General features: G+C 37.9%; 1 protein-coding gene across 1 annotated transcript in view; it reads left to right on the top strand.

Moving 5' to 3' along the window:
* bif (bifocal) overlaps window positions 1-21754 on the top strand; it is a 409555-nt gene that overhangs the window by 96892 nt on the left and 290909 nt on the right. The window contains exon 2 of the mRNA XM_069833391.1: window positions 18387-18566. Within this exon, the coding sequence (XP_069689492.1) occupies window positions 18387-18566 (180 nt within the window). The remainder of the gene's footprint in view (window positions 1-18386; window positions 18567-21754) is intronic.

Below are 21754 nucleotides of genomic sequence, written 5' to 3'. Positions count from 1 at the left end.
TATTCCGGGATCGATACCCGGCCCCGGAACAATTTTCCCTTGAAACTATTCAAGTCTGTTTCACAGGGAGCTTTACCTGAAAGCTTAATTTGCAGAAATAAACATACTCATATTAGCATTATGGTTAATAATAAAAATAATTATCACAACTATGAGAATAGTTAAAATTCGCACACCTTATCAGCTGCATATTATAATGAATTACTTATTCTAACCTCATCTAGACATTGATTCCTGGCAGTTCAATCTCCCGTCTACCTTTAGTTCTATTATGATACTCCCCCCCCCCCCGCCGGCCATAATATTCTTTCTGCAGTAATTCCTACATGTGAAATAGCCACTTCTCTTATTATTTGTTCATATTTAATTATGTCGCGTAATTTTCAATGAAAATTGTCAGTATTCTTATTTTAAAAGCTATACGTAAAGATCTGCAAACTACAAACATAAATTGAGTTAGCCAAGATTTTTATACTGAAATGTTATAGTAATATTACTGCCCTGGTACCTTCCATTTTATATTTTTATACGAATCGTAACTATGCACACTAACAGTTGATTAGTCTGTAAAATATTTATAACTTCTCAGTGATCTGTCGGTTACCATGAAGGTTGTTGGACCCCGTATTATCGGGTTCAAACACGACTAAGGGCGATGGGTTTTAAAGAACAATAACATCACGTGGCTTCCTTCGGGATGGAAGTAAACTTGAGAGGCTCCAGATGTAGGTATACGACATGTAAACGAACCCTATTCCTGGTAAAGAGCTTCAGGCAAAATTTCTCGCCCACGTTGCAATTAAAAGCGTTGTTAAAGAAAATACTGCACTAGTATTTTGTGAAATATATTCCTTAGCATGTACCCTTAGAGATCATAAACGCAACGAAGAATTCTGTTCAGATATAAATTGAGAATGAATTCACTAATAATTATAATAATGTGTTATAATGGGTAAGATCATATTAAAAATTGTATCCATATAAACCATTAGGAAAACAAACAAGGCGACATAAGAAGTGGTGTGAGTAAAATAAATCAAATGGCTTTATCTACCGGCCATAGTATTCATAAACAGATGGAAACGTTATGACTTCGAATAAATTTAATGTTTGGTTGTTTTCAAATTCTATTACAATGTCTGTTATACGATATTGATATTTATATCTAATTTACTAATAGAAGTAATAGACAGTTGGTTTCTATGTTCGTCAATACTCTACACCTATCGTCTACCTGCCTATCTATCTATCTATCTATCTATCTATCTATCTATCTATCTATCTATCTATCTATCTATCTATCTATCTATCTATCTATCTGTCTGTCTGTCTGTCTGTCTGTCTGTCTGTCTGCCTGCCTGCCTGCCTGCCTAGCTATCTGTCTATCTATCTATCTATCTATCTATCTATCTATCTATATATATATATCTATCTGTCTGTCTGTCTGTCTATATCTATCTGTCTGTCTGTCTACCTATTTTATCTACCTACCTACCTACCTACCTACCTACCTTCCTTCCTTCCTTCCTTCCTACCTACCGAAAAAGCTGTTCTACTTGTCATCTGTGTAAAAAGATTTCTGCTGAAGAATTGTTTGAATTTTGTTCATGCATACAGGTATACAAGTTAAGTTATCCGAAAATCGTGCATATGAAAATATATAATTAATTTTTTTATAAAATGTCGGCCTGGGTGGCGCAGTGTATAGAGTGCTGGCCTTCTGTGCCCGAGATTGCGTGTTCGATCCCGGTCCAGGTCGATAGCATTTGAGTGTGCTTAAGAATGTAAAAGAATTCCTGCGGGACAAAATTCTGGCACACCGGCGACACTGATATAACCTCGGCAGTTATGAGCGTCACTAAATAAAACGTAATTTATATTTGTCTATATAAAAACAGCATGACTGCTTAGCGCAAATAAAATTAAACTATTTTTAAAAGCTAATTTTGGATATTGTTGTTCTAAATTTGACCCGCCATAATTTGAGCGTAAAGACAGAAAAACAAAGGTAAAAGGCGGTTTACTTTCATCAAGTAGCCATATAAATAAAACTTGGTGTAATGTAAGTTACTGCAGTTTACAAGTTGGGTAGATTCATGGACAGCTATTGGATGCAAAAATCGAGTTGTCATACCATCTTGTGTTGTTAATGCCATTCGTCAAGTCTTCCCCGAAGTGAGTGAGATTTATGTTGGTTTTAAAGGCATCGGTGCAAAGTGGCCGAAATAAATCAGGACAAGATAACGCTAGTGTTATACATTAGTAGTTATTTTACGACGCTTTATCCACATCTCAGGTTATATAGCGTCTGAATGAGATGAAGGTGATAATGCCAGTGAAATGAGTCCGGGGTCCAGCACCGAAAGTTACCCAGCATTTGCTCATATTGGGTTGAAGGAAAACCCCGGAAAAAATCTCAACGAGGTAACTTGCCCCGACCGGGAATCGAACCCGGGCCACCTGGTTTCGCAGTTAGACGCGCTAACCATTACTCCATAGGTGTGGTCGATAACGCTAGTGTTATGCCAATAAAATTGAAATAAAATGCTAAATTTAAAACATTTATACTCATCCATTGTACTAACGAATGTATATATAAATGTAAATTACACGATATTAACTTAAAATTTAACGATGGTCAGGAAAACGTGCGAAGTGCTTCTGCATCAGGATGTTTGGAGTGGACGTAGTGTAGGTGCGATGTCTCGTGGTAGAGACAAATCCAATGGCGTATCCTTCTCAGGTGTGGTACACACTTTTAGATTGTCAGTTATGTTTATGATTATTAGCTGCTACCAAAAATCACCAGGTGAATATTTTTGCTTCATAACCCAAGAAGATGACATTTTTTAATATTGAGTTTTGAATCCTGACTTCTGTTTTTATAGATTCGAATTATGATCAAGAATAGCGATCATTGATCTAAGTAACATGTCTTTGTATGGAAAATGAATCATTTTTGGTGCATACTTCAGTCTAAGATTATGGTAGCTTTCCAAAGTACTTGTGTGGACGTAAAATTTTGTATGCTCTAAATCTTTCAAAAACGTTTTGTCCAGAATTATTTTCTTCAATGTTAAATAAGCATCTGAGTTTCCTTTCAGCCATGCCCATTTGTTATTTCTTCCTCACTAAGTGGCTGATGTTTCAATCATCTTCCGCCCATTCATGTTCATTTTTTATGTGATGAAGCAGAGAAGTGAATTTCTCAAGCAATATGGAACTTTTACGAGATTCGTTGCCACTGTAAATTATTGTGTATACTGCTTTTCCATGCTTCAATTTCTATATATTTCTTCTCTGCGGCTTTAATTTTTTTCATTAAACTTTTTTGACATATGCCACATAAAAAGCATGTTCTGTTTTCGGATATTGAGTGCTGAGAAAACATCATACACTTCTGTGTCTGTGCAAAAGAAATAATTTTGTCACGTTTTTCTTTTTTCACTTGCTTTTCAAACATTTTTCACGTGCAGCTCTTTCTAATTTCTCCCATCACCATTCCTTTTTGCACGAGTTCAATATCAAAATCCATGGCCAAGTAAATAACATATTTGGCATAATACCCGAGTGAATGATATTGTCCATTGCCAGCTAATAAAATATCATTAGTGGAATTCTTGATATTCTATATTTTTTCAATCTCTAGTGTAATTTCATTGACGCTTTATTACTGGAGCTGTAAACTCGTTCACGATATGATCATAGGATGTTCTGCACATCATTGCCATGTTAATTGTTCTACACAATGACCGAAATGACGCTACAGAATACCAGAAAGCAACAGACGATGCAATCAATATATTCACTACTGGTCGTTTCCCCTTCATGGGCTGTGAGGACCAAGATAAAACATTGCCACAGTGACAAAATGTTTAAGAATGTAACATTGTACTCTTTATGTAATGCTTTATACAGTTAACTTTGTTTTTACATACGATGCAAATCTGGAAAAGTAACAGTAGACTACTCCATGCTACGATATAATAGTTCGCAAGTTTGTTTTCACTGTCACTAGTTTCGTCGTTATTGTTAGAACACCCACCTTCACTTATCTCTGTAAATAGAGACTATCAGCTTCATTGTCCTCACATAAATTAGACTGTTCTTCTAGGATACGCCTATAGGCCTATACACTTCGCCCCCAAGTTCACAAGTCTTCTCAAATGTAATAGCATCTGGATCAATAAACGTGTTTATTGTATCCTCGTTTTCGCCTTCGGTTATCATAACTTCTTCATGAACTCTCATAAATTGTACAACTACTGTAACTCCTTCCTTGGCTTTATTTCTTACCTAGCAGTAGGTGAATGCTTTGAAGAAGATGGTCCTCCAGTCTTTGGAAAATGTGTCACTGGAGTTTGAACTGAAAGCTGTAGGTTCACTAATTATTTTCACACTCGGTACAGATCCTGGTTTTAATTTGGGGCCTTTTGGTTTTTCATCCTTCAGCAATCTAATCTTTAAAAGCTGAGACTGGTCGAAATCCTTCTCAATGACATGTAAAGAACACAATCCTGCATTAGATCCAGGATTAAAATATTTCCTTTTGCTGTAGTCAGTCCATTTTTTAAACCGTACGGGCGAAGAATTCCTATTGGGAAATCTGTGAAATGATATTCCTAATTTACTAATGTCTCTCCTCTGCCACCAGAATTAATAAGCACTACAGCAAGGCATCTTAAGAGTTTAAACTTATTGAACTGCAACGGAAATATTAGATCGCAATCCGAAAGACCGCGTGTGTGCTATTTATTAAGCATTTTTAGCAAGGATGTTCTGAGCCATTGAATAATTGTAGTCCATATCATTACGGGATAACGAGAAACCAAAAGCGTCGTTGCACGTATTCCGTCTTAATGTTTAATTTAAAAAATAAGTTGTATTTTGTGTTATGATCCTCTTTAACCCATTTATGCCCAAATTATTATTATTATTTTTTTTTTCACATTTCACATTCAGTCAGAGGGACGTTGTAAGCATGAGACACTATGAAAATCTACAAATTTTGTTACTTAGGTAAACATTTATGGGATGGGTCGAATACGACCCTCTAGCACTTCCTCGAAAATTTGTTCATAATATTATTGTGATAATTTCTTGTTTTATTTATGCTTTTACGTAGTATGTAACTCGTTAAATTTAAAAGTAATGTATAAACAAATGGTTACCATAATAAAAATGCATAAGATTTAAAAAAATATTTATTCAATAATTTCCCTGTAAGTTACATTCACATTCACATAAATTTTACATTCACAAATCTGAAAGGAAACCTTGTACTGGAAGAAATAATAATTTGAAGCACACAGTAAATATAGTACATGACATAAACCCTTAGTTCTACTTATAGTATGATTCAAAACAGGATAATGGAGAGAAACATTGCATCTCTGACATGTTTTTACAGTTTTATTGTCACAAAATTTGCATCGCTGTCTTTGTTGTCGGGCTATAATTAGATGCCAACAATGATCCTTCCTCTGGTGTTCTTTGATGGTATCGAGGGACTGAACTCGTCCTCCACTCCTATGAGAGGTGTCGTATTTTACAAATATGGCTTGCGTTACTTCACGGCAGAAGGCGAGTGGATCCAAAGACTTTCCATATAATCGACTGAGAAGCAGGCATTATTCATGCACGCATCTAATAAACACAAAAGTATTGGTATATACCAGTAGATCAAAAATATCTACTCCACCCATATTGCAATTTATATTTACGGAAAACATAAGGCTGACGAACTTTGATTTCCTCTTTATTTTTGTAAAGGGGCTACTTTATGTTGGTTATTCATGATGCTCACCTTCATTTATTTCTCACTTTATTCTACGTGTCGGTGATGGGAATTCTCGATTTCATTGCCGATGAGATCTGAATATTTTCTAATATCGGTGCCCCCATCCTCATTATAAGACTAATCAATGAACACATCTTCAATGGTACCTCCGCTGCGGCTTGTAGTTGAGCTTATCATCTCCGGAATCTGCATCTGTGCCCTGTTCGTTATCCTCGGGCAGACCAATGAATATATCTGTCCCGGACTTTGGGATTTCGGAAGGATCAGATCCCTCCAACTGTTCTAGAATTTGAACTACTCTCAGACCAGCGAGTCTGAAAAGAGAATAATTATGATTATGGAAACTGTGTAACGAAGGATCTCAGTTATCAGATGAGCTGTTAGGGGACCTTCATAATGAGAATGAAAAGAGAAAATGGGGTCATTCTGTTTGTTATTCACACACGGTTCTCATAGGTGTCGCTAGTGCCGAGAATTATTAACTACTTAGTTCGTCAAAGATTATCCAGAGTGCATCCGAAGCGGTGAGATATAACATTACACTAAATAAAACAATGCTGTAAATGAAAGCGGTAATACGCCTGAGATATTCTGAGAAATGCTATCAGAATTATCATTCCAAACATCATTCCTTATCCTTGCACAATCTTCTACAGAGGCAGATGTTCGTGAAAAGGTCACTCAAAGAAAAATAATAAGAAAATAAAATTATTTCATAATGAAACGCTCCGTAAAAGGTAATTCTCGAATAAGTGCTTAGTGAGTCGTTATCGACCGACACTAATTTCTAAGCCCTACAGTACAGCAGATAACGTAAATATTAACAAAACATACAAACTACATATTCTCCCTAATCTTCTTGGCAGAAAACACTGGTTGTTAATACACTGTGATTCCAAAAGGACTCTACAACTTTGTAAGCTGATAGAAATTTATTTAGAAAACATACGATGCTGGTTGCAATGCTATCTTATAACAAAACTCATCAAGTTTTCACAAATGTAGCTTTGTAGTACCTATTTCTGTCACCGCGTGCGCTAACGTAGTTCACTTCTAAATGGCTGCTTTCACAGGTGCAGAGCGAGCTCGCTGTGTGTTTTTGTTTGAAGAAACGAAATCTACGACATTGGTTCAGCGTAGATTTCGTACCCAGTATGGCAAGAATCCTCCTACCAGGGCAACAATTTATTCTTGGCACCGTACTTTTGTTGAGACTGGCTGTTCTATTACCCATGCCAAATCTCCCGGACGTCCACGTGTGGCTGATGCTGTGGTCGAACAAGTGAGGGAAAGCTTTGTTCGAAGTCCTAGAAAATCAAAGCGGCGTGCTTCTCGTGAGACTGGAATTCCACATCCAACCGTGTGGCGCATTTTAAGAAGACGTTTGCACTTAAAACCGTACCGATTTACGATGGTGTAACACATTACTGATGAAGATAAGATGGGTCGACGGAATTTCTGTGTAGAAATGCTTGGTAGGATTGAAGATGAGACGTTATAGAACCACGTGATCTTTAGCGACGATTCGACATTCCACGTTACTGGTAAAATAAATACCTATAACTGCAGGACCTGGGGTTCTGAACCTCCACATCTCCATCTGCAGCATGTTCGTGACAGCCCAAAAGCGAAAGTGTTTTGTGCCTTAAGTAAAACTAAAATGTACGGCCCCTTCTTCCAGGAAAAAACTATTAATGATTTTGTCTATCTGGATACGCTACAAAAATTTCTCATCCCGAAGATAGATGAAGATGATCAAGAAGGGGAAATCTAATTTCAGCAATACTACCTCCAATACGTCCGTGATTTTCTCGACTTTAGGTTTTCTGGTCGGTGGATTGGTCGTGGAGGACCGACATCATGGCCACCTCGGTCCCCCGACTTGACACCGCTTTATTTCTTCTTATGGAGGTTCCTTAAAGATAAAGTGTACGTTCCACTCTTACCTGCAAATCTCGCAGAGCTCAGAAACCGAATCACCGCCGCAGTTGAATTAGTGACGCCGGATATGCTGCAGCGAGTTCGGGAAGAAATTGAGTTCAGGTAGGATGTCTGCTGCATTACCAACGGCAGTCACATTGAACCACATTGCGTGAAAACTTGGCGAGTTTTGCTATTACATGGCATTAAAACCAAATCTATGTTTTCTATATAAATTTCTATAAGCTTACTAAGTTGTATAGTCTTTTGGAATCACCGTGTACAATTCACGGATTGAACAGAATTTTTACTCCCTTTTTCTTCAAGGCAGAGAGTTGTTCCTCCATGTTTATTCGGTAAGTTCCCGCGCAATAATGACGTGGTCTGTAGGTTTCCCGCGTGTTCGACAAGCGCACTGTAGCCTATTGCAGATCCAAGAAAAATAGGCACGCAGTATTACCTAGACTAATTCACGTGGAAAATAATTTTGATCGATGGGTCGAAAACGACCCACCTGGGCAAAAATGGGTTGCAAGTCATGTGATATGACGCAGAAACATTGCTGTTTATAGCTGGTAGTGGAATAGTGTTGGGAAATTATTTTGTGCTTTATAGTGTTAAATCGGGACCATGACTAACAATCTATTTTGTGATGGATGCAGTGCACAGAGCAAAAATTACGATGTGCTAGCAATGCTTAGCAAAGTTGCTGATCAGTTTACCATTAATTACTATAAACGTAACATTCCTGTGACGAGACTTGTTGCTTGCCTGTAGATTATTCATTTGGAAGGGTCGAAAAGTTGCTGCGGAAAACCGAAAGTGTCCTTTTGCGTACTGAGTATAACTATTTTTGGAAATGTTGGCATTGTACAGTAAAAGGTAAAGGTATCCCCGTAACATGCCATGAAGGCACTTGGGGGGCATGGAGGTAGAGCCCCATGCTTTCCATGACCTCGGCACTAGAATGAGGTGGTGTGGTCGGCACCACGCTCTGACCGCATTTTACCCCCGGGAAAGACCCGGTACTCAATTTTATAGAAGGCTGAGTGAACCTTGGGGCCGTTCTGAAAGTTTGGCAACGAGAAAAAATCCTGTCACCACCTGGGATCGAACCCCGGACCTTCCAGTCCGTAGCCAGCTGCTCTACCAACTGAGCTACCCGGCCGCCGGCATTGTACAGTAGTGGCAAAAAAAAAACCGGACCGACCCTTGTAGCTGATTTCAGAGCCTTATTCACTCCAGAGCACGATAGACTGGTAACTAAGACTTTCGTGGTTCGAATCCTGCCTGGGAAGGAAACTTTTTTTTTGTTCCTTATTCAAATTTATTCCCAATACTTTTCGATTGCAGCGATATTTTACTACTAAATTAACTTATCATTCCCAGAACATGAATTTTACCAGCAATCGAAAAGTATTGGGAATAAATTTGAATAAGGAACAAAAAAAAGTTTCCTTCCCAGACAGGATTCGAAGCACGAAAGTTACCAGTCTATCATGCTCTGGAGTGAACAAGGCTCTGAAATCAGCTACAAGGGTTCGTCCGTTTTTTTTAAACTACTGTACATATTATTGGCAAGGACACATGGAATTCCTCAGCTTGGGAACATAGTAAATCGAAAATGGTGTATTTTAATATCTCACAGTTTGAAATCTATCGAGATAAATTTAAATAAAGTGTTCTGCAAGCGCACATATTCAGGAATGTCAGGCTGTTTTCACACATTGTTGAAGAGGGTAAAAAAATTGTCGTTTCTCAAGTCCCGATAAGAACAGTTAGGGCCACCCAATGAAACTGGAGTAGATGAGACGTAAAGATGCTTCTAAATGAGCGCGGTATAACTGAGAACCGTCGTGAAATGCAGTTTTGTCAACAAATGTTTTCTCCAGCTGGCAATATTCATATTGATAGTGACAGTGATGGCGATGATTGAAGACAATGTAATGTACTTCATATTTTGAAGATTTATTTTAAAATGTATTTTGCTCATGTAAGTATTGTAATAACTGGTGGACTTCATTTATAACCAATTTTTTAAATATAGGTATACGTACAGTGTTGTGCTTAAAACATTTAAATGTTCATAAATGTCACTCAAAACATGTGCCATTTAGTTAAAAAAACGTCGCAACTTCATACGATGAAAGAGTAATGGAACGGAGAAAAATTCTCTCCGGCGCCGGGATTTGAACCCGGGTTTTCAGCTCTACGTGCTGATGCTTTATCCACTAAGCCACACCGGATTCCTCCCCGGCGCCGGAGAGAATTTTTCTCCGTTCCATTACTCTTTCATTGTATGATGACGCAGAATATCTGCATGGAAATATCATATGTACCTAGGTACATTAAAATAATATATATGATATGCGTAAATCACTTCGTGATTTAAGACGGCGCTTATTCCGTCGGATCCCGGCCAACTAGTCACTCATAACGAGTGCACCTCAGCACATGTGTGGACTTCGGTCCTACGTTCATAGACATGTATGACGTAGTGCAGAGGGCGGCCACTAGAGGGAACCCAAGAGTTGGAACTTAATCTGAGACGATTCTGTCCGACGCCGGGGTGGAATCCGGTGTGGCTTAGTGGATAAAGCATCAGCACGTAGAGCTGAAAACCCGGGTTCAAATCCCGGCGCCGGAGAGAATTTTTCTCCGTTCCATTACTCTTTCATCGTATGATAACGCAGAATATCTGCATGGAAATATCATATGTACCTCGGTACATTAAAATAATATATATGTCGCAACTTCAGGTTACGTGAGATAATAAATTATCACATAGCCAATGGCACGAGATTTTGAAACTCATTTTCACGATGTGTATACAAGTAATGAGTGGAACTACATTTTATTCGTAATCATATTTGAATTTAATTAAATGAAAAGAAAAAATCGTGACTTCTCAAGTTTTGTATTTTATGGATTTACGTCACTTTGGAAATAGGTTCTTCAATTTCCCTTGAAAGGACGCGTATTCGCGTACCTTTTAATTGTTTCTCCTCTCATTTCCCCTTACATTCATTAATTTATTCAATGCCGCAAGTAGCGTTCAAACTCGACAACTGCATCTGATCACTACCACGGAGTAGGTCACTGCATTGTCAGGAATGCTGCAAGCAAGATTGCTGCGTAGTGAAAACTTCTATTATAGTAGGAAATACAGTACTGTTATAGCAAGTTATCTTGAAACTTCTGAGCGGGTACAGAGGGGCAGAGAGAAGGAAGCGCGTAACGTGGGTGGAGCCAACTGAGTTGTTTGCGCATGCTCCTCAGCATAATCTCTTGTCAAGAAACATAGATCTGTTTCCTTCACTGCGTACCAGTAGTGTTAACATGGAGCAGCAACCACAGGATAGTAATTATGGTGAAATCACACCACCGCGGAGAAAAAGTAACGCTGTTATCCACAGCCGAGAAAGAGAAATTATCGCAAATATAATAAAATTAAGCGTTGCGAGGAGGAAAAATTAAACAAATATTTGCTGGAACCTCTTGCTAAGGAATATGAGAGAGCGGCTAAATACTCTGGCAAAAGTATTAGTTCCGTGAAGAGAATTAAGAATAATATTGAATTACAACCGAATGAACCTCACACTACTCCGGGAAAGAATAGGTATGTAATGTTTAGAAATTATTGCTATAATAGTTATGTACAACAGTGTCTGTATTGAGAGCGACATAATGAATTACTGTTGCAAGTTATTATTTTGTTATAGTTCTACTAAACATATTGTTTCATTCCAGAATTAGACTTTTGTAAAGTTGAAGTGGACGACTTCGATCAACATGTTATTCGGGATACAAAGAATTCTATCGTGTTCAGAAAGTAGTACCTACGATTAAGAAGATAATTCCGAATGGATGATGCCATTGACGAAATAATTAATTTTGGAACAAGCGATGATGGCAGCAATGATAGGGATATGGATTGTGTATAATTGTAAATTAATGTAAATTCAAATAATAAGCCTGTAAAATATTGTTATAAGAATATGTACTTATTAGCTCAAGGTGCAAGTCATGCAGGCCTATATAATTTATAGAAGTAGCTGTAGTAACTCCTCCATTGCCCAGCCCGGATGAGACAGGAGTGTACACACGATTATATTTAAATACTTACTCATTACAGGTTAATTAAAACCTGCTACGAAACTATGTTCTTCTCTCAAAACCGGAGTATCGAGAGAAGATGATGTCTTTATTGAACCAAGTTCTTTTACAGTAGAGAGCCGTAAGGTAAAAGAACCAACGTTTTTTGAAAAGAGTCACGTTACCCGAGGGAGGGACATCCTTGCCGTGCCGTTACGTTGATGAGTACATGCCGTACCGAGCAGTTCCAAAGACAGACTTGGGGATGTAAGGTTCAAGATAATTTGCAATGACAGTACCTGACGGCCACCCCTTCCCTCTGGTTTGTGGTAGCTTGACAGTGTCGCTCACATTACAGTATGTACTTAAACCTCACAATTTGTAAATGAAGTAAAAATCTTTATTTTGGGGGTTGTAAAGAGTTTCATTTGTGTGATATTCAGGAAGCAGAGTAGCCTATCTATTCTTATTTTGGTACATCGTTAAGTGGAAATAATTCATATGCCTTTTTTTTTAGTTGGTTATTTAAGGTCGCTGTAACTGTTACATGGCATCGATGGAATTGGCGAGGGTGAGATGAGGCCGAGGATTCGTCATAGATTACCTAACATTCACTTTATGGTCTGGGAAACCTCCAAAACGTTCAACTAGATAATCAATCTTAGCCGGAATCGAACCCATGCCCGAGTGCATCTTCAGATCAGCAGGCAAACGCACCTATCACCTCAATTATGCCGGTGTCCGTTTATACACTGTACGAGAAGCATTTGGAAAGTTCATTGCCTGACGCATAGATTGCATTGAAAACACCTCAACAATGCTGTCATTGTTGGCAGCCATTTTACATTAGTTCAAATTCAGGCACGAAAAATCATAATTTTCTGTTCGGTACATTTTGTGTAGTTTAATTTTGAATTTAGTGCGCCGAATGTATTGGCAAAAATGGAAAATATCAACCTTCGTGCTGTCATTAAATACTTCGTAAAAAAAAAAAAAAAGGCAGATTGAGTCCAACAGAAATTAATGCAGACATGGATGCTACACTGGGGGAATCCGCTCCAGAGTTTTTGTCTGCAAAAAGAAATGGGCGGCACTATTTAAACACAGTCAAAAGAGCGTGGAAGACGACCTACATCTCTCCCTTGCAGTGAACATACAGTAACATCAACAAGTGAATAAATTGTAGAAAGAATTCACGATGTAGTGTTGAATACCGTCAACTGAAAATGCGGCAAATTAGCGAGGTTATGTGTATCTTAACTGATCGGCTGCGCCACATCTTAGCATTGTCTTGGGCATGTACAAGTTCTCCGCAAGGGGAGTTCCGCATTTGTTAACATGGAACAAAAGCACGACCGATGTACAATTTTGAGGGATTGTCTGGCTCGATTCGGGAAAAATACGCCCGATTATTTGAAGCTGTTTTTGACTACTGATGAAACTTGGATGCACTACAATATACCGGAGTCAAAACAGCGGAAGCACAGTGATTCTCGCGTCCAAAGAAAGCAAAAGCTGTTCAATCGGCTGAGAAAGTCATGCCGTCCATGTCTAAGGTGATAATGATGACCAGGGAAAGGATTTATATGTAAATACATATTTACTTATAAAGCTAATATAATTTATATTTTGCATTATCTTTATGTTTCACAATGTGTAGGGTTGAAAAATCCTACTTTTATTTTCCATATTTTTCCATATTTTAGAGTTTAGTACATATTTTCGTTAATTTCCATATATTTTCCATATTTCATATAAAACAGTCCATATTATATTAGGTTTAACAATAAAACGAAACAAAATTCCATTAACTCTTAAAAATACATTTCAACAATAGAGATTTAAACACATGTTCAGTAATCCCTTTAACATCAGAGTTATTTGAAAATTAGCAGTCCTATCAACAATGGGAAAGTAAGTTACAAAACTGTATTAATTTAATTTAAAATTTTTAACAGACTTCAGTTGTGCAGCTCAACAGTTAAATGCCAGTCAGAGTACACATAGGTTCAGTTTTGTAAATCATACTATAAAGACGGTAAATATGCCAAAAGTACGTCATTCAGTCAATTTAAAATCAAAACTAACAAGTTACATTTCAGAATTTAAAGAAGATGGTTTATCAACTGACAATAAAATATTATTTTGTAATTTGTGTCAGTGTGCAGTATCATCTACACAAAAGTTCCTGGTGCAACAACACATTACAACTAGTAAACATCAGGCCAACAAACAACTAAATTCCAAGCAGAGACAATTGTTTTTAACACAACCAACAACATCGAATGTAAGATCTGAGTTTAACATCGACCTGTGCCGTTCTCTCATCTCTGCTGATATTCCTCTCTACAAACTAAAGAATAAGGTCTTCAGGGAATTCCTTGAAAAATATACTCAACATACAATCCCGGATGAGTCAACACTTAGGAAGACGTATGCTCCATCCATCTACGATGAGACAATACAGAAGATAAGAGATGAAATTAAAGATAGTTCAATTTGGGTTTCCATTGATGAGACTCCCGACAAAGAAGGTAGACTTGTTGGTAATGTAGTTATCGGTTTGTTAAGTGAACAATATTCTGAACGAATTCTTTTACATTGTGATGTTCTAGAAAAGTGCAATAACAAAACTATAGTTAAACTGTTCAACGAAGCTATGGGTATCCTGTGGCCAAAGGGTATTATGTACGATAATGTGTTATTCTTTATTAGCGATGCTGCCCCTTATATGGTCAAAGCTGGACAAGCATTATCTGTTGTATATCCTAAATTGACTCATTTTACTTGTGTGGCGCATGCATTTCATCGTGTGGCAGAAGTGGTCAGAGACAATTTCCCTAAAGTAGATTTGTTGATTTCATCAGTGAAAAAAGTATTTCTCAAAGCTCCCAGTAGAGTTAACGTGTTGAAAGAAATGTACCCTGAAATTCCATTGCCACCAAAGCCAATTTTAACTAGATGGGGTACATGGCTAGAAGCAGTTGAATATTATGCCGAACATATAGACTCTATTAACAATGTTCTCCTTGCATTGGACTCTGAAGATGCAGTCTCAATTGATACTGCGAAAACAGTTACCTGTGACATAAGTGTGAAGAATGACTTAGCTCACATTCAGCATACATTTTCATGCATCATAAAAACGCTCAAAAGTCTCCAAAATAGGCACCTTTCACTATCTGAAAGTTTTGAAATTATAAATAGTACTGTGGAACAACTGAATCGTGGTAGAGGTAAAGTTGCAGATGCAGTAAGAGCTAAGGTGGACACTGTACTTTCAAAAAACCCTGGATATGAAGAACTACAAAAGGTTGTTGCTGTGATGAGTGGTGAATCAACAGTGAAGATTAACTTGGACTTATCCCCAGCAGACATTGTGAAATTGAATTATGTACCAGTTACTTCTTGTGACGTCGAACGCTCTTTTAGTCAGTATAAATCTATCCTCAGAGACAATAGAAGAAGATTCACTTTTCAGCACTTGAAAGAAATGTTTGTAACCTATTGTTATGGTAACAGACAATAAAAATTGTGTTTTGTTGAAACTACATTGGAAGATAAGGTACGTCCATTATATTTTTTGTTTAGTTTGATTAAAATGTACCAATATTTAACGTACATAGTCATTTTTTTATAATTTTAAGTCCATATTTAATTCCATATTTTGGTAAAAATCCATATTTAATTCCATATTTTGGTAAAAATAACTACATATATATTTACATATTTCATATATTTTTAGTCCATATAAATCCGTTCCCTGATGATGACTATCTAGCAGAAGGGAAAACAATAGCCGGAGAATATTATTCAAACCTCTCCTGCAGCAATTGAAATGGAAAATTCGCGAGAATAGGTCGAGTATGGCCAAGAAGGAAGTGTTGTTTCATCACGACAATGCATCTGCTCACCCGTCTGCAATCGTGGTTGCTAAACTGCACGATCTACGGTTCGAATTATTGCCGCAGCTCCCTACTCACCAGATCTCGCATCCTCAGGCTTTTTGCTTTTCCAAAGCTCACAGCTCACTTGGTTGGGAAGATATTTTCGTCAATTGAAGAGATTATCGCAGCAGGAGAAGGTTTTTTGCAGATCTCGAGGAATCTGTGTAGGAGGAGGACATAACAGCATTGCAGCACCGGTCAACCAAGCGTGTGAATCTCATGGGGATTATATTGATAAATAATTGTTTCACAATAATACTAATTTAATTTTTGTCAGGCTATGAACTTTTAAATAACTTTTTATTGTACTGTATCCGACAGAATAGTCCGTAGTTTCCCGAAGTGTGGTTCGCGAAATTTTGCAAGGAGTTCGCCAAAATTTTTCCCCAATGGTGGATAGTGATGGTTTTTTATTCTTATGGTATTATTACTGCAAGTTACACTTGGAATATCGAACTACAGCAACTATGACTCCATGTTGTTGTTTAGTCAACTGTCCGAAGACAGGTCTAAACCTCACAAGTGATACCAAGAAGACACCACTTGTGAAGCAACTAGGCTAGGAGATAATGGGGTAGGATGGCCAGTTCCTTTCCCCCTCCATTGCATACATCGCCCACTAGCTATATAATATTACACTAGTCAGACTTCAGATGCATACAAACAATTCTTCTTCCTCTGACACATATCGTCAAGTGAGATGTACCGCGTGGTAATCAGGCTTCGGTCCTGGGCACAGAAACGCATGAAGTTCAGAACGCACGGACGATAGTGTTATGTTGGTCGAGTGGACTGGGAGATGGAGAGCGCCGTTACTTCGTGTCTTAACATGTAAACAGTCCGTCATAGTACGGCACAAAATATATTTCATCCTGTACAGTTGCAGTATATACAGTACATTCCTAGTATAGACAAATGTCTACCATTAAAGTATTAACTTGAGTTCTTCAATCAGGTGTCCCTACGGCGAAGCCTGTTACACGTAAAGCAGCCAAGCAACAATACACACAACGGTAATGCACATTACGGACCCACTTGTGCTGTTGCAGTCACCCCATGACGTCATTTATTCTCCGTGTACTCTAAACCTCATACTAGTTACTCTGTGTCCCTAGGTCGAAGTCTGGTGATAATATATGTACATATCAGCCAGAACCTCAATCGGAGGATTTAGGACTCCATGTGGATTATATATTTTATTTCATTTCTTTGAATCGAAGCGTGTGTTTACTGTTGCTATTTAGGGACAGTCAGTAGCTTCCTCAATCGTTATAAGCAGAAAACTTTGACTGTGGACACGGAGATGTGTGCCAAGCGACAGTAGGGAGGAACAGACAAAGCGGGTACAAATTCACACGTCGTTATGCTATGGCTTTATGCGATTCAATGGTAGAATCCACGGTCTATCATAAACAGCAGAGACGATTCAGAACGTATTCTTTGTAGAGCACTTGCATGCCTAGTTCCTGAACGATCTTTGTGTACTTACATGTGCAATTATTATGTCTTGTGTTAATTATTTTGATGCATTTGTGACCTGTTAAAAAGTTTCCAGACATCGTGTCAACCTCTGCCGTCTGGTAGCACTTAGAGCTGTCATAAAACGTGTTGAATTGCACTTTAAGTTGGATTTTAAGACATGTTTCTGCATCAGTTTCTAAAATCCAAACTTTCCCTTGCTAATGGTTAAGCTCCACCTCAGAAAATGAACTACTAATCAAGTCGCAAATTTTTAAACGTAAAAATTATGAGACCGTAAGAGGCCTATTACTTGACACGCATGATGATGATGATGAAGTAATTCTAAGTGGATGTTTAAATTAATATGTGTGAGGTCTAATAATGTGACTTTAAAGATACGAAAATGCTCTATTGTAATATTAACTTACCTATTTAATTTAAGTGTTCAAGTTTAAATGTATAATTATTTGAATTTATATGATTTAAATATTTTAAGCGTTGTTGCGTCATTTTTGGAGGAGAATCCTATTACCGTAACTACAGCAACTTAAAGTTAATTTAAGGTTGCTAAATAGTATTTATATTAATAAGGGGTTCGCTCAATTCAGATGTTTGTCAAAGTGGTTCGCGAGTCGAAAAAGTTTGGAAACCACTGAAATAGTCCAAGAAAATAAACTATAAACAGCAATACCATTACCAACATTACAAATGAAATCAGTTATTGTGAAATTCGTAAAATGCAAAAGGAAAAATTGACTGCCTCCGTGGTCTGGTGGTCAGCATGCTGGCTTCCAGATCTGGAGGTGCCAGGTTCGATTCCCGAGCTGGGCTCTCTGGGAATTTTCCTTGAAGAAAAGTTCCTTTGGCGTCTAGAGGCAGGAAATTTCTGTATTGCGAGTATGCCGGCTTATTAATTAACCAGTCTCCAAATAAAATACAATAGGCTACACAAGAAATGCCATCCATGAGCTCAACCAGAAAACATTAAGAGATGTTAGAGAGTTAACAATGGAATAATAAAAGGAGGGAGGGAACGTGATATCTTGACACTAACTTTTTTCTTTGTTGTTTGACTACATGTTGTGGTAATATTGTAAGATGAAAATCTCAGCGTTATCAAGCCTGTGTGTGTTTTTAATAGAAACGTTTCTTCGTTTCTCCAGTTGGGTGAGAAGAAGATCAACGTGGATGGAACTTCAGATGAGTCCTCGACTGACGGCGACGCCGACGACTATACCGTTGGATTCGGAGGGCCTCCGTCCCCTTGCAATGTGCTATTTGAAGGCGATAACATCCTTATTAATGGAAAATCTAACCTGCTCAAGCAACCGAAGCAGCATAAGGTGAGTTTACAAACAACATTGTGAAGAAGAAAGTACTGTATCCTTCGTATGTTATGGGACTTGTTCGCGGCACCTTGACATGAATTTTTCAGCAGTGTGATTGTTGATGCCTGTGGCTGATGGTATGACTGTGTTGTATATATAGTGTGGGAGTTTTTTCTCTCGTTTTCTCTACGTTATTTTTACACTTTCATAGTTCAGAATGACATCTTAAACAGACGGTTGCTAATGTTAATGTTATGTTTTATTTAACGACGCTCGCAACTGCAGAGATTATATCAGCGTCGCCGGATGTGCCGGAATTTTGTCCCGCAGGAGTTCTTTTACATGCCAGTAAATCTACGGACATAAGCCTGTCGCATTTAAGCACACTTAAATGCCATCGACCTGGCCCGGGATCGAACCCGCAACCTTGGGCATAGAAGGCCAGCGCTATACCAACTCGCCAACCAGGTCGACCCAGACGGTTGCAATTCATAATATAATGCTCGTCATCCGTAAAGCTCTGTCCATTGTAATATGCCTATTTGTATTTATTGAGTGTGTCATATCCAGACGAGATGTACCGTATTCTGATTGTCCAAAACAAAAATATTGTGATACTGTATAACGTAAATTGTAATATTTTGTTGCGGATATTTTCCAGCATTCCAATTACCGAAATGTTCCTTTTATTTTTACATACCGCCTGATTGACCGTCCGTCCATTCTTCCATCTCTCTCTCCATTTTTAGTACAGTCTTTTCTCAACTATGTATGGACTTCATTTTATAATCAATATCTAGACAGCGTTTCCCAACCTGTGGTCCGCGGACCCCCTCGAACCACCAGAGGTCTGCGAGTGATATTAAAGTGGTCCGCGGAGCCAATGTATGTTTTGAAATGGTATTTTCACTAAGTTTAATTTTAGCACTTTCTTTGATTTGTATCAGCGTGCTGGAATATTTTTTGTTTATCTTATACTTTTGAGACACAGACTTGAAAAGGAGTGAGTTCACATGAGGGACTTCTCTTGGCTTGCAAGTCTTGCACACCTTCTGATATTTTTAGTTTTTTTTTTTTTTTAAGTCCAACTTTATGTTCACCCTTCAGGACGAGACTGAAGCAACGATAAAGAAATTAAACTTGTGGCCACCCTGAATTATCAAGTCAAAATTCGATTCATTTTCCACTCTTTGACTTCCTGGTAACATATTACGGTGTGTTGTTGAACTCTTGTCCGATAGTTTTGGAAGTATAAAATAAAATTTTCATTGATTCACATTAGAATGAACAGAATATTATTTTTTCTGTAATGAAAAAAAAAACAGTTATATGAAAAATTCCTTCGTGGTCACAAATAATAGTTTGTCCGTCGAAGAAGAAGAAGAAGAAGAAGAAGAAGAAGAAGGGAGGAGGAGGGCTGCTAGACTTATTAGAGTTACCGTCCTGACTCCAGCTTAAAAATCGTGTTCCCTACAACGTCCCTGTTTCAACCAAACTTGGTTGCATACACCACCCTTATATCCCGATGTTTCCCGAATTACAATATAACATTTAATTCCATTTGAATCAACATACTTGTGTGAGAGTACAGTTTCTGCTGTAGTATAATTGAAGAATAAATATAGAAGTATAATTAATGTTGAGATAGACTTGTGATATAGAATATCTACAATTGAGCCAGACACGCGAAGCAACTTTCAACCATCCCACTGATCAAAACTTGTGATAAATCTAAAAAACGGGTTCAATTTTTCACAGCAAAGACATCAGCCATTCCACTGATAACCTTATGATAGTCTAAAAAAAATTTGTTTTATTTTTAACAACAAAGACATGATACACGGTAATATAAAATAACTTTGTAGGCCCTATCTATGTATTTTCAGATCATATTCAGAAGGTAAGACTAAATTCAATATCGCTCTCAATTTATTGTTGTTTGTTTAGTCAACTGTCCGAAAACAACCCCACAAGTGATACCAACAAGGCACCACTTATGAGGCAACTAGCCCAGGAGATAATGGTATAGGGTGGCCGTTCCTTCCCTCCCCCCCCCCATTGCATACATCTCCGATTAGCTGTGTATATATTACACTATTCATATTTCAGACTTAATTTATTAAAGATGTTTAATTCACTGCATCATGCAAATGTTTAATGAGTATATTATGACGATTACCAACCAAAATTACACAAAGTATTTTGGAGGTCCGATGAGCTTCAATAGATACATGGCCACTCATCTATGGACATTTCATTCAGAACGTATACTTGCTGGCTTTTAAGGAACCAGAAGGTTCATTGCCGCCCTCACATAAGCCCGCCATTGGTCACTATCCTGAGCAAGATTAATCCACTCTCTACCATCATATCCCATCTCCCTCAAATCCATTTTAATATTATCTTCCCATCTACGTCTCGGCCTCCTCAAAGGTCTTTTTCCCTCCGGCCTCCCAACTAACACTCTATATGCATTTCTGGATTCCCCCATACGTGCTACATGCCCTGCCCATCTCAAACGTCTGGATTTAATGTTCCTAAGTATGTCAGGTGAAGAATACAATGCGTGCAGTTCTGTGTTGTGTAACTTTCTCCATTCTCCTGTAACTTCATCCCTCTTAGCCCCAAATATTTTCCTAAGCACCTTTTCTCAAACACCATTAACCTATGTTCCTCTCTCGAAGTGAGAGTCCAAGTTTCACAGCCATAAAGAACAACCGGTAATATAACTGTTTTATAAATTCTACCCATCAGATTTTTTGGCAATAGACTGGATGATGAAAGCTTCTCAACCGAATAATAACAGGCATTTCTCATATTTCTTCTGAGTTTAATTTCCTCCCGAATATAATTTATATTTGTTACTGTTGCTCCCAGGTATTTGGTTTTTTCCACCTCCTCAAAGGATAAATTTCCAATTTTTATATTTCCATTTCGTACAATATTCTCGTCACGAGACATAATCATATACTTTGTCTTTTCGGGATTTACTTCCAAACCTATCTCTTTACTTGCTTCAAGTAAAATTCCCGTACTTTCCCTAATCGTTTGTGTATTTTCTCCTAACATTTTCACGTCACCCGCATAGACAAGCAGTTGATGTAACCCATTCAATTCCAAACCCTCTCTGTTATCCTGGACTTTCCTAATGGCATAATCTAGAACAGCCGTGGCGAGAACGTGACTCGCGAGACATTGTGGCT

This window comes from Periplaneta americana, chromosome 8, assembly GCF_040183065.1.
Source record: "Periplaneta americana isolate PAMFEO1 chromosome 8, P.americana_PAMFEO1_priV1, whole genome shotgun sequence".
Taxonomy (NCBI): Eukaryota; Metazoa; Arthropoda; class Insecta; order Blattodea; family Blattidae; genus Periplaneta; species Periplaneta americana.
The sequence above is the reverse complement of the archived record's forward strand: the minus strand, read 5'-3'. Positions and strand labels throughout refer to the sequence as shown.